This window comes from Pseudorca crassidens, chromosome 19 (genome assembly GCF_039906515.1).
Source record: "Pseudorca crassidens isolate mPseCra1 chromosome 19, mPseCra1.hap1, whole genome shotgun sequence".
NCBI classification, from domain to species: Eukaryota; Metazoa; Chordata; class Mammalia; order Artiodactyla; family Delphinidae; genus Pseudorca; species Pseudorca crassidens.
Window position 1 is genome coordinate 46,249,968 of NC_090314.1, and position 14,174 is coordinate 46,264,141.

At 52.0% G+C, this 14,174-nt stretch overlaps 1 protein-coding gene across 9 annotated transcripts in view; it reads right to left on the minus strand.

Annotated features, from left to right (window-relative positions):
* The window catches only part of MPP2 (MAGUK p55 scaffold protein 2), a 29,835-nt gene that overhangs the window by 13,115 nt on the left and 2,546 nt on the right, over positions 1 to 14,174 (minus strand). For 4 of the 9 annotated variants that reach the window (XM_067716170.1, XM_067716167.1, XM_067716163.1 and 1 more), the window contains 2 exons: positions 13,809 to 13,872; positions 8,900 to 9,018 (listed from right to left, as the gene is read on the minus strand). In XM_067716170.1, the coding sequence (XP_067572271.1) occupies positions 8,900 to 9,018; positions 13,809 to 13,872 (183 nt within the window). Of the gene's footprint in view, positions 1 to 8,899; positions 9,019 to 9,106; positions 9,294 to 9,835; positions 9,920 to 10,578; positions 10,802 to 13,808; positions 13,873 to 14,174 lie in introns of those variants that run through there. The other 5 variants (XM_067716164.1, XM_067716166.1, XM_067716165.1 and 2 more) reach the window with 5 other exon arrangements.

The following is a 14,174-nucleotide window of genomic DNA, read 5'->3' on the forward strand; positions in this document are numbered from 1 at the left end:
CTCCCCTCCGTGGGGCTTGTGCCACTTTGCCATCCCACCAGCATTAGCTGAGAAACTTTCCTGAAGCCTTGCCACCAGAGTGTGTGATCAAACCTTTGAATGTCTGCCAATCACATGGATAAGAAACCATCTCTCAGTGGGGTTTGATTTGCATTTTGCTTATTATGAGTGAAACTGAGCAGCTCTTCATATGTTTAAAGGCCATCTGTATATCTTTTTCTGTGAACTGTCTGTTCATGTCTTCTGCCAATTTTTCCATCAGATCTTGTTTCTTTCTTTTTCTCACTTTTTTAAACATTCTCTATATTAGGAAAATAAGCCCTTTATCTGTAATACGTCTTGCAAATATTTACCCCCAGTTTGTCATTTGTCGTTTGACTCAGCTTATGTTTTTTTGTCAATGCAAAAAATATATATTTAATGTAGTTAAATTTACTAACATTTTATGCATCTGAATTTTGAGGCATAGTTTTTTTAAAAGGCATTCCTTACACACAGATCCATGTTTCCTTCTAGAATGTGTATGGTTTGTTTTCTCAATCTCTGATCTTCTTGGAAGTTTATTTTCATGTACAGTATAAGGTATGGACTTACTTTGATATCTTTCCAAATGACTATCCAGATATCCCAATACCATTTAATAAAAATCCATAAGAAAATTATTCCTTAATTTTCTATGTGTGATAATGATAGTGTGGGTTTTTTTTAAGAATCTTTATCTTTGGGCTTCCCTGGTGGCGCAGTGGTCGAGAGTCCGCCTGCTGATGCAGGGGACACGGGCTCGTGCCCCGGTCCGGGAAGATCCCATATGCCACGAAGCCGCTGGGCCCGTGAGCCATGGCCGCTGAGCCTGCGCGTCCGGAGCCTGTGCTCCGCAACGGGAGAGGCCACAACAGTGAAAGGCCCGCAAAAAAAAAAAAAAAATCTTTATCTTTTATCTATACAAATTGAAATACAGATACAATTATGTCTGAGATTTCCTTCAAAATAATTCAGGAGAGAGAGGAGGAGAAGGTGGAGGTATGCATAAAACAAGATTGTTCATGAGTTGTTAAATGTTGAAGTAGGATAATGGATGATGGGGGTTCAAGAAACATTTTTGAAAATTTCCATAATAGAAAGTTGTTCAAGCCCATGAGATGGGGAGATTTTAATAACATCTCATAAGGATACTCTGAGGATTTGGTGAGATGGACACAGTGCCTGGCACACAGCAGGTGCTCAATAAAGGCTCGCTCCTTTCCTGTCTTCTCTTCCCCAAACGGGCCAGGGAAACAGCATCCCACACAGGGAGGCATACTGGCCCCACTGTCGCTAAATCATCCTCTGCTGGGGGAGCAGCATTTCAGCCTGACTCCTACAGTCTGGCTGGGCAGAGGGTTCCCTGCTGGGGAGACAGACAATTGAAGGGGCAAAGGAGTAGTACTCGGAGCCCCGTTATGCCTTGATGATCCTCAGAAGCCAGAGGGCAGAGACATGCCCCAGAAGGTTCCACCAAACCCTGTGTGATCTTCACTCATTAAGCTCAGCACAGCCCACAGAGCTTGACTCCGTTACCAGTGTCTAGACAATGCTGAGAGCCCAAGGCCCCAGGAAATGTTTCAAGAATAAAGAAAGGCACTCAGGCTTGCAACCGTCTCACCATGGTGACCCTGGCCAGGCTCCTTCGGGTTGACGGGAGCTAGCTCTGGCCCAGGTTACGTGAGAAGCATCGAGGTTGCCCATTTTAGCTTTAGCATCTTCTGCTCCATGGATGAAGAGGACAAGTTTCCCCGGAAGCCCTCACTTTACCAAGCAGGAAGCCAGTGTGTCTCCCACGCCTTTTACCTCCCACCTTTGACTTAGTGACCCCTCCCCCTAGGCCGATCCATTCCTCCGCCTGTGGCCCCCCCGGATGTCTTACCCACAGATGGAAGATCACAGCTCTCCAAGCTCAACCTTCATGGGCCAGAGGAAACTTTAAACATTTAATCATTCAAATACAAAAGAAACACTAGCAGCAGGCTGACCCAAACAGCTGATTGACCAATACTGAGAACACCCAACATGTGTCACGATTTGCAACATACTTTTCAGGGACTTTGGGAACTCAGAATTGGATTAATCATATCTTTGGCTCATGACGTTTTCTCATCATTGGCTTGTGAACGGCCTCCTTTTAGTTGGTTGGTATTAAATTAGGTACTTTTGTAATAATACAACAAGGATCTAAGTAGCCACCACTTAAATCATAAAGGAGGATCTTGACCATATCCTACATCTAATCACATGCCCCGCACACCCATCCACCCACCTCTCCTGCTCAGAAACCACCACCTTGATTCCCTGTGTTCATCACGCCCTGGCTTCTCATTTTACATAGTTTTATTGTATCTATATGTATTCAGTATATTCCTAAAATAAATACTGTTTTTAGTTATTTTAACCTTTAAAAAAAGGGAATTGTGCTATATATGATTCCTGGAGGCCTGATTTTTTTTTCACTTAGTATTAAGTGAAAAATTGTTTCACTTACTATTTTTTTTGCAAAGATTTACTCTTATTTTTCATATTAGGTGAATACATATTCACTTAATATTAATTTTCATTTAATGTTATTTTGCTAAGATTCATTCTTTTTTCCCATATCACATTAGTTCATTCTTTTTTTTTTTTTTTTGACCATGCCACACAGTATGCGGGATCTTAGTTCCCTGACCAGGGATTGAACCTGCGCCCCCTGCAGTGGAAGCGTGCAGTCTTAACCACTGGACCGCCAGGGAAGTCCTAGTTCATTCATTTTAATGGCTGTATTATAGTCCATCGTGTGACTATGCCGTATCTGATTCATCTCCTCTCTCCTTGAAAGGCATCTGGGTCATTTCAGGTTTTTGCCATTCCAAACAGTACTACTATGAACGTTCTATGTCTCCTGGTGCACATGTGAGTTTCTCCCAGGAGCAGAATTGCTGGGCCAGGGGGTATATACATGTTTGATGGTAAAATAACATACTTGACAGACATTCCACTTAAATGTCACAATGACCCTGTGAGAGTAATAGTATCAAGGCCATTTTCCCAATAAAGTGTCCGAGGCTCTAATGGGTAAAATGAATTCCTTTTCACAGCTCATGGGTGTACAGCAGGGACTCCTGTCGAAGTTTCCTGAGCGTCCCCACAGCTGTGATGTCACTATCTGGGCGCCTGTTTTTAGAAAGCGTGCTCTTGTACAACACACACTACAGTATTGGAGGCACAAGGCCCCACAGCCAGGAGAGTGGTTTTGAATTTCTGTGGTAACCATTTGCTTAATTCGGCTCTGAAAAATCACCCTCAGCACAGCAGGGGCTTAAGCTCCTTATAGACCAGAAACTTGGGCCAGGTTCACACTTGGCTAATGGTAGAGCCGGCCCTTAAACCCAGATCTTTCAGCTCCCGATCCAGAGCCGGATGTAAACTGCAGATGCAGAAATGCCACACAGCTTTTCTTTGAAAATCTTTTTCCCTCTGCCTTCCCACTCCAACCTCTCTGATCAGGAGACAGAATTCTCATTTGAAGTCCAGGCTCATAATTAAGTAGTTCAAAATCTGAAAGTCCAGAGTGTGGTGAGCCAGAAAGGAAAGGGACTCTTCAACCTGGATTTGGCCGTGTGACCTGCTTTGGACAATGGGGCAATAGCAAATGTGATGCAACACAGAGGCTTGGAAAGTGCCTGGGATTGGGGGTTGGTCTTCCACTGCTGCTGAGACCACCATGTGAAGCAGCCTGGGCCACCCTCCTAGAGGATGAGAGACCACACCATCCGAAACATTGCAGTCTTCCCAGCTGAGACACCAGACATGTGACTGAGGCTATCCTAGACTACCCCATCCCAACTGAGCAAGCTCAGGCCAGAAAAACCACCCAACCAATCCACAAAATCATGAGACATAAATCAAAGTTGTTTTAAGCCATGGTGCTGTGGGGTGGTTTGTTACACAGCGAAAGCTAACTGATGCACTGGGCTCCCCACCACTGTAGCCTCTGTTTGTCATGTCCCCTGGTCAGAGTCTCCATCTTAGTGACCCTCCCAGCCCCTCATTCTTGTAAGGCCCTGCCTTGCTTTGCCAGCTCTCTCACCTCCCCCTTGCCACAGGACTGGAGTCTTCCCTACGAACTCGAGTCCAATGGCCAAGACTGCATTATAACAACTCTTTATGGTTTAAAAATGCTTCCACATCCATGACCTCCCCCTATCCCGACCACAACTCTGAGAGGTAAGCATCGTTATCCCTGTTTCTCAGAAGAAATGACTGAAGCTCAGAAAGGTTCTCAGACCTACTAAAGTCACACAGCTAGCCAGCGAATCTTCTGACTCCAAACTCTGTGCTTTTTCTTCTTCATCTCATGTGGATTAGTTCACAGGCCTCCCAGCTGGCAGATGTCCCCACTGGTAACAGTTTACCTAAATTTCTGACTGTCATCTGCCTTTGATTTCTCGCCGTGGCCTTGTCCGTTGTTGGAACACCTGTTACTGGGTCCATGTCAGAGCTCCCAGATGTCACCCACCTGCCAGGGCTGCCACCTGCTGTCTGTAGCCAACCCTCTGGATATGTGATCTGCCTGCCAAATTTGACTTCCTTCAGAACCTGTAACTCCCTGGGTTTGTCCCCTCAGGGACCTGCTCCTCCCTGGTCCCAGATCTACCCAGTGTAGCCCCTCCCACATCATCTGCCACATCCCTGGAGAGGAGAGTCATCAGGGTAAGGGAAGGAGGTGACTAGCTACCACATGGGGTTCCAACTGGACTCCGCTCCTGTGGGTTTCTGGGCCACCAAGCTTTTGCAGCTGGACCTTTGATCAAAGTACTTTGTCTAATAGGTTTGAAATTGATCTGTGTGTACATAATCATTAAAATAGGTGAGAAAGAGTAAGAAGTAGGTTCTGTTGTCCAAAGCGAGTCACGCAGTCAAGCCCAGACTGAAGAGTAGAAACTCTCCCTTTTGATGGGAAGACTGGCAAAGTTGCATTGTAAAGGGTCGCACATGAAGGGATCGGAAAGATTTCTACTGAGCTCAGATGGGCCTTTATGGAGATTCACTTCCTGTTTGTTTCACAGCTAGATGGAGAGAAGTCACTGGGTTGCCTTAGCCCCTGAGCCTCTTACGGGGGTCTCAGCATTGAAGACATGTCCACACTACCTTCTGTTGTGTTAATGCACAACTGGAACCATTCTAGGAATTTCTTGGGAGGAAATTCTGGCCGGCTTACCCCAAGGACACTTCTGGAGAAGGGAGTTTACTTACGGTCTGACACAGCACATTGGTAATTTCTCAATCAGGCAGGGGTCCCAGGACTGGGACATTGCAGGGCTCAGTGAGAAAATGACAGACTCGGGCTCCCTCAGGAGAAGAATAAACTTTCTGACAGTTCATTGCCATAGCCCTAGCTCTGTGCCTGGGACTTGGTGAGCACGCCATAGATATTTGTTGAATAGAGGATGGATGACAGTGACTAAGTGAAGGACAGAGCCATCCGGCCAGCAATCCCATCTTTGGAGAGCTGTCAAATGGGTTCCACAAGGCCATCAGAGAGGAATGCTATAGGGGTGGGGGTGGGAGGGTCACACCTTGCAGGGTGCTGGCTACAGGATCTTCTAACCCAGAGGTTCTGCATCCCGAGAGCCCCTCCTTATTTCACTGGCTGTCCCGCTATAGAAGCAATAGCTAGAGTGACTCAGAGATGATGTGGTTTAATAAATCCAACCGTGAAGTCAGCTTTGGAAGGTTACAGATGTTGAGGTTCAAATGTGCACACTCAGCAACTCCACTACCAAGTGTCCACCCTAGAGAAACTCTCACCCACGTGCAGAAGCAGATGGATATAAGGATGTTCACGGCAGCTCTGTGCTTTACAGAGGCAAGTCAGCGACAGTGTGCCTGTCTCTCAGCAGGGGAACCAGTAAATGAATACACTGGGCTCTATTCACCTATTGGAATACCACACAACAGTTCAGATGAATCTATATCTCTATGCATGTCAATAACTATATTACTTATATGAACTAGAAATCTCAAAAACCACAGCTGCTTACGCTATCATTCCATTACGCAAAGCTTAAAACCACATATAACAGGGGCACGTTGTTTATATCTAAATATGTGTATAGGCAAGACAGGCACACATTCAGGGGAACAGCATCATCGACTCAAGCCAGGGGTCACCTGTGGGCAGGGGAAGCAGTGGAAATGAGGAAAAGGGGAGAGGCATTCACTGGATCACGCTTTTATTTCTTAAAAAAAAAGAGCAGGAACTAAAGCAAACATGGTCGGCATTCACATCCTGGAGGTGGGTACTCAGAGGTCTGTTATGTGCTTTTTCTACACACTCTCTTGTATTCACTCATTCAATAAATATTCAGTGAGCACCTACTATGTGCCAGGCACTGTTCCAGGCTCTGGGGATACAGTAGCAAATCAAGCAGACATCCCTGTCCTCAAGGAGCTCGAAATCTCTCTGTATGAAACATGCATAATTCCTTGTTTTGATTTTTAACACATGAATCCAATCCTTGACCACCGAATGAGAAGCAGCTTGCCTTTCTCCAGTCCCCTACAATCTGCTCAGTTTTCTCTTCCCCAGAACCTCCCACTAGCGACCCTCTCACACCTGTCATCTTCCATCATTAACGACTGCCCTTGGTCTTCAGCCATTCCACAGATGATAACATACCGGGCTGTGTCCCCGGGACACAGCATCCCCTGTAGCAAGGGGGCCTAGTTCCCTTCCACGCCCCATGTCAGGGCCGACCACAGCTGTCCTGTGACAGAGTCCCCACCCTCACCCTGTGGAAGACCCATCACCTGATTGTACCCCCCTCCCCCTCCCCGCCATCACTGTCATTGCCAACTTCCTGGTTATGCTCACCACCATTCACTGGAGACCCTGGGACTGCCTCTAGTCTCCCCCCGCCACAACACCTGTGTAGACACCCCATCCCACGAGCTCTCCATTCCTAGATGTCTCTTTTTTAAAAAAATATTTATTTGGCTGTTCCGGGTCTTAGTTGCGGCATGCTGGATCTTTAGTTACGGCCTGGAGGCTCTTAGTTGCGGCATGCAGGATCTAGTTCCCTGACTAGGGATCGAACCCAGGCCCCCTGCATTGGGAGCACAGAGTCTTAGCCACTGGACCACCAGGGAAGTCCCAATTCCTAGACTTCTTTAACATCGATGACCTTCCCGTCCACTGCAGCCACATCCTAGATTGTCATGTCACCCCCAGAACTGTCCTCCTTGGAAATCTTTCACTTCCCAACCCTCTCTCTGACCTCGGCCTTCATTTCTTCCAGCTATACGCTCTATCCCCAAATCTGGAGAGCCCCCAGGCCTTCACCTCTGTTTTCTCCCTGCCCCCCTGTCTGCTCCTGGCCACTCTCTCCTCCCCTCCCAACCTCGGCCCCAGAGGTGATGCTCTGGACCATTCTCACCTCTCCCTGCATCTCAGACTCCCACAGCCCCCATCCAGCACAAGCCCTGGACCAAAGCCACCCTCTGTGTCTCTGGCCTGAGTCACCCCCACCCTGGGATTGACAGTCTGGAGCCCTGTCGATCCCGCTCCCTGGCTTTGGTGAGTTCCCTCTCTCCCCTTCAGTTATTAATTAGTTGAACCTTCACTTCCAAATCCCCCCCTCCGCCCCGCTCCACTCAACCCCTGACCCCTGATGGCCAGCTGAAGACTGCCCGCCTCCCCTGAGAAATCTGAGCCATTAGCATGATTCCTTGCAACTCCCAGCCTTGGGAGTCCTCCTCATCCTCCGCAGCGAAGGATCGCCCCCTCCCCAGTCTGTCCTTGCTTCTTATCTCACGTGAAGGCAGCACCAGCCTTACACTTGCCCTGTGCAGAACCCCAGGTGCGTGGCTACCCGCACCCCTCACCTTCCACACCCAAATATCAAGGACTGACAATTTACTTCCTAAATATTTCTTTCATCCTCCCCTCCCTCAAGCCCTGTTACCACAGGTCTAGTTCAGGGCCATCCCTGACGCTGGTCTCTCCAACTCCAGCCATGACCCTCCAACCATCCTCCTTGTGGCTGCCAGAGCGATGCTCCTAAAACACCTGTGTGCCGTCCTCACACCCATGCTTAAAACCCACAAAAGGCTCCAAGTTGCTCACAGGACATCACAGGACGATGCCCAAGCCCCAGGCATAGCCCCCAGGGCCCTGCACCAGCCGCCAACGTCTCCACAGCTCACACTCCCTGTCTCACACCTAAAGCTCCGGCCTCACGCTGACACTTGCAGCTCCTGTACACTCCTGGCTCTTTCTCACCTCTGTTTCTGCTCAAGCAACATTCCATGGCATGGAATGCCCTGCCCCTCCTTCTCATACTTCAAGACTCAGCACAAATGGCCCTTCCTCCAGGAAGTCTTCCCTACCCGCCCTGGGCTGGGCCAGGCATCTGTCCCTTACACTCCCCAAACGCCTAGCGCCTCTGCCTCTATCACTGCTGTTACCAAAGTGTTTTATAACTTTCTGTTTTAGTGAGTCTCTCCCCCACCTGATATGTGGCAGGTGACCTTAGATAGATGTCCGCACAAAATGCCCAAAGGCAGAAAGCTAAGCAGGATGAACTCTGGAGATTCCAAAGCACAGGCATGCTCACCCCTAACCAATCATACCCTCTACAAGTTGGCAGTCACCAAACACCCATCCATGTGGGCACATCTACACACTCACCAGTCAGGCGTGGGGGCAGCCTCCCTGCCTGCAGTGTCTCAGATTCATCACCTGGGCATGGATGTCCATGCTTACCCCCCTCTGGGGGTCTCCGGTGCCACGTGCCCCATTCCCAGCACCCCTGTGGCCGACATCCCCCCACACCCTATGCCTCCCCAGGCACAGTGCCCTTGTGTCAGCCTCCCTGGAGCACTCTACCTTGGCCAGGGATCTCACTATAGGACTTTCCATAATGCCTCGAAGGAAGATCAGGTCCAGTTCGGCTGCCCCTGTGGCATTGGGGAGGGATCCCAGGTTGTCCAGGACTTGCTGCATGGCTGGAGGGAAGGAGCAGGCAGTGAGACACACAAGTACCAGCTGAGCACAGGGGACCCAAACACACCATAGAAACCCTGCCCTTCTTACCCCACATCCCACAGAAGACAGCGCCTCCCCGGCAGCACATACTTCCCTGCCCAGCACTCCTGGGACTCCTTGAATGCCTGGGGCAGGGGCCCTAAGAAGGGAGGGGCAATTTCCTTGGCCCGTTCTCTAGGCCCTAGGTAATGTTAGCCTGGGCAGGTGGAAGGCTCCAGGCACCAGGAAGTGGACTCTGAGGTGGGGGGAGGGGAGAAAAGAAAGCAGGTGTCAGGTTCCAGGTTCTGCCCTAAACCAGAGAACCACATCATTCAACCTCTGGATGGGCTGAAGCCACAGGACTCAGCCACCTGCACGTGGCAGGCTCAGGGATGAGAAACAGTGCTTGGAGCACGTCCCTGAGTGCAAGTCAAGCAGGCAGCCATGCAGGAGGTCAGGGCCTACCCAGTATCCAGGACCAGCTGCGCCACTAATTCAGAGTGATTTTGCACTAGTCACTGTCCCTCACAGGCCTCAGTCTTTCCTTCCTGTAAAATGGGTGGATTAAACTGGTTGGTATCTACAGGCCCTTCAGCTCTGAAAGACAATGACCCAGAACTTAATACAGGTCATAGGAAGCCAGGGCTGAGGCCCAGAACACTGGTAGGAGCTGGGGAAACAGGCACCCTGGGACTTGGGATGGTTGTGGACACCCAAGGGCAGAGGGCAGACCAAGTCATCCCAGGGATCAGCAAACCCTCAGCCTGGGATGGGACATAAGCAAGGGCATGAGAACACCTGAAGCTGGGCCACTGCTGAGGTCTGAGGTGGGGGCTGTCTTCCCTCACCAGCAGAGGTGGGAGCTCCTGGCTGTGGCAGGTTCTGGGGGAAGGAAGGGAGAAGCAGAGTGTGCCCAGCTGGGGGCAGAGATGGGCAGGGGGTATCATTATTGTGCCACCCTGCTACGCACGCCTACGTCTGCATAACAGCACCCAAACCGGGGAGGAGGAGGGGTGGTGGGTACAGTCCCTGGCAACTCTCACGGCTCCCGGCAGTGCCCCCCTCCTCCAGGACGGAATGGGGGTGGGACGCAGGAGGCTTTGAGACTGGAGCTAGCAGCTACTGTCCAGGGACTTTTGGCCTCCCAACCTCTTCCCCCTCATCCTTCCCACCTTCTCCAGAAAAGACACCCACACCTGCCCTCCAGACCCCTTCTGCTCAGGCCTGGGCTTGGCATTGGTCAGACACCTGCAAGGCCCTTAGTGGGCTCAGAAAGAGGCCAGGGCAGGGACCCTTCCCGCTCTGCCAGGATATCCTGGGACCCTCCCTCTCCAGTCATCCTCACACAGAGATTCCCCAGCCTGCCAGCCATCGGGAGGACTGAGCCAGGGTGGTTGGTGCCCTCAGCCCAGGCCAGCGCTCCCGGAGGGCCGCGCCCCCAGACCCTTAGGCTCCCAGACAGCCCGCTCCTAGGGACTCTCTCCAGATGCCCCAAAGCCCGCAGGACCAGCCCCCAGCCTCCCCACCCCGCCTTTCCCTACCTTCCCTCCGGAGCTCGGCTTCCTCAGAGGAGCCCAGGGATATACCCTCCAAAGAGGCCCCGCAGCCCGGGCTGCCGGCCATGGCTGCCCCCGACCCGGCCCAGGGTTCCCGGAGTAGCCTCCACGCCGCCGCCGCCTTCCCGGTCAGAGGCTGGCAGCGGTGGAGGAGGCGGGACTCAGAGAGCACCCGCTGCAGGGTCAGCCAATAGCAAGGCTCAGCTGGCTGACCGCCTTGCTGATTGGCCAAAGCCCCGACTGTAGCAGAGAGGCGGGGAAGGGGCGGTGGGAGGGTCCTTGTCCCACGGGTGGCAGGATCCCCCAGTTTTAGTACCTACCACTAAAAGGGAAGGAGGCGGCTAAGAGAAGGTTTGCAGGGCGAAGGGGTTAAGCGTGCAGCCCCTTCAGGACGGGAGCGGTGCTCAGAGACCCTCCCCTCCCAGCCCAGCCGTGAGAAACGCAAGGTGGGTGGGGACTTGGCCCCATCTTGTTCCCGCCCCGCCTCCTGCAAGTCCCTCCTCTATTACACCCCATGCCACCTCCTCTTGAGCCTTCCGACCTCACCTCTCAGTCCCCTCTCCAAGCCCAGTTTCCTTTACAATGACCCCCTCCGGATCTAAGGAAGCCACCAAGAACGACTCTCGGTCCTCCGCCAGGAGGCTGCGGCACCACTGTGGCACGGGACAAATACCTCAAGCCCCAAATGCCTCCCCCAGCTGCTAGCCATGAAGCGGTGAGGGGGAGAAGGAGGGAAAGGGGTGGCACCACTGTGGGCAGGGAAGGGCGCCCCAAGCCCTCTGACCCCACATCTCAGCAGCAGCTTCTCCCTCCCCATCTCCCAGTTGCTCTCCCCCTTGCTTAAGGGGGTGATGCCCGTGGGCAAGTCAGGCATCTTGGGGTTGGGGAAGGGAAAAGGTGAGGAAGCATTCACGCTGCAGAGACCAGGGGGTCCGGGGGGGAGGGGGTGGATGGGGATTTGAAAGTTAGCCCAGCCCAGAGCCACCATTCATTCCTCTGAGACCCTGTACCCATGAAGCCACCACTAGGCGCTGCTGCTGCCACCAGACTGCCATTCCCTGAGGAGTGACACCAGGTCACAGCACACCCATGGTTGCCATGGCAGCAAGCAGGATTACACACTAGGACACTAACCCAGAGATTTAAAGGGACAGCTCCAACTGAAAGCCCCACATCCTAGCCTTGATTCAAAGAAAGGAGGGAACCAGCTGAAGGGGGAAGAGAGGGCAGAGCTGATGGACTGGAGCCCAGCGGTAAGCTGTCTAAACTCTCAGCCCATGCCAACACCCATGTATCTCCAACCCTCAGGAAAAGGACTCCTCCACCTTACTAGAAATAGAGTTGGGGTCCCTCTGCTAGAGGAATACACCCACACCATCTCCCTCTCTCCACAATGATAGTGGCCATATTGACACGTAGGTAAGGGTAGAAAGACCCTGCTAGCTTCACTCTCTGCAGAGCCCAAGGCAAGGACCTCTGGGGGAAGGCAGAGGGGACGGGGAGGGTGAACCTGACCTTAGAGGCAGGGGCGCAGCTGTCTATCAGGCCCATGGGAAGTGTAATGACCACCAAATGAGGAGGGGCAGAACCCACCATTAGATTTTCGAGGCCAGGAGCCAAGTCCAGCCCCAGTGCAGGCACAGAGGGCCACCTGAGGGAAAGACAAGACTCCTATGCTTTGAGTCTCCCATCACCTCTTTACAGAGGAGGAAACACAGGCCCCAAGAGGTTAAGCAGCTTGCTCCTATCCTTCTTCCTTTGCATATGGAAAGGCAAAGCAGCCCATGGCACAACACCCAAGGCAGCAGGTGCCCCAGGAGTCCTCAGAGGAAGCAGGCCCTCACCCCCCCACCGGGCTCCACTCCCTGCCCTGTCCCCCACCCCACCAGGGCTTATCAAGAGGCCTGCAGCAGGGAAACTAAATTGCTGGGCCTTCCCCTCCCTCTACACCCCTCCCAGGCACTATTAATGGGTTTACTGAACAGTCCCAGATTGGGAGGCCTTTAATCACAGGCTCAGGGATGGGCTTAATTAACCCCTAAGCAGCTTACACAGGGGCCCAGGGAGGCTGGAGCAGCAGGGGGAGGCACTGAGCCCTCCAAGACTGCAGAAGCTGGGGGACATTGGTACAGTCCCGCCACTGCATGGAGAACAGGCCCTTCCTGGGGGACAAGGGTGTCACAGATTAGGCTCTGGCCCACTCACAGCAGCCTTCACTTTCCTAGTTCAGTTTGTCAGAGGAGAGGAACAGGCGACTCAATCTAACCAAACTGGGGGGCCTGAAACATCTTGCAGAGGCAGCAGCAGAGCCTAGAGGGAGGGAAGGGGCTACATGGGTAGGCGGCATGCAGGCAGGGGAAAATTCAGAGAAATCAGAGCAATACAAGAGCAGTTTACAATTGTCAGGGCCCTTAGAAAGCCTCTAGCACAGGGCCCTTCACCTGGTGGGTCTCTGAATGCACTTAAGGGGGCATCCCTGAAGCCCTGGAGTAGAATGCAGATTCTGTGCATAGAAGACTTTGTCTATGATGAGGACCCTCAGCTTTCATCAGATTCTCAATGGGATTCAGGACCAATACAAGTTAAAAACACTGCTCTTCTCCCATCACTTCATCTTCCAGATGGGGAAACCTAGGTCCTAAAAGGGAGGTGACTGGCTCAGGGCCACAGGTTAACAACTCAGCAGCACAGCATAATAACTGAATATTCTTAATAGTAACGTGCTTTCTCTGTCATAGCCTTTACACCTCTTTACAGAAGAGACGCAGCCTCCAAGAATTTAAGCAGCTTGTTCCTGAGGCTTCCTAGCTTGTCTGGGTGACCCACACCCTTGCCCTAAAACGTCCTATAGAACTAAGTCGAGGCTTCCTGACCTGGCATTCTCCACGCACAGCTTCCTGTGCCCCAGCACACACACACTCCCATCTTAGCACGTGACAGTCCACTCTACCCATCTGGTGGGCACTGCACCGTGGACTTCTCCAGAGCATGCATTCCCCTGGCCTCCCTGGAGGTGAGCTGTGCTGTGTCTCCAGCCCCACCCTGGGGCGGGTGCAGCAGGGTGATAGAAGTTGCCAAAGAGATGGCCGAGCAGCTGGGTGGAGCAGCTGCGGCAGGGGTAGTTTGTTCTTCCAGGGGAGATGTGGGAGTGCCTGATTGCTGCTCCCCACCCTCTGAACCACTGATATACACTGACATCCCCACTCCCTTCTTACCAGACTCAGAGTTGGTGGCGGCAACTGGCATGGTGAAATCAGCAAGGGCTCTGAAATGGCTCTCCTGGAGGAGGGGAGACAGGAGGTTGAGAAGGCACAAGGGCAAAGCAAGGGAAGGAATCAGGAAGGGCCTCGCCTTCAGGATCACCCAGCGAGGTAGGGGAGAGGGCATTGCCCTGACACTAAATGATCCCACAGTCCTGGGAGGCAGGAAGAGCAGATATTACATGCCCATTTCTCCAAGGAGGAGGAGACAGAGGATCAGAGAGGTTAGTTGATTTGCCCAAGGTCACAAAGCTAATAAAGAGAGCTACAATGAAAACCCAGGTTTTATGACTCAAAAAAAATTGTTTCTGCCTACCATCT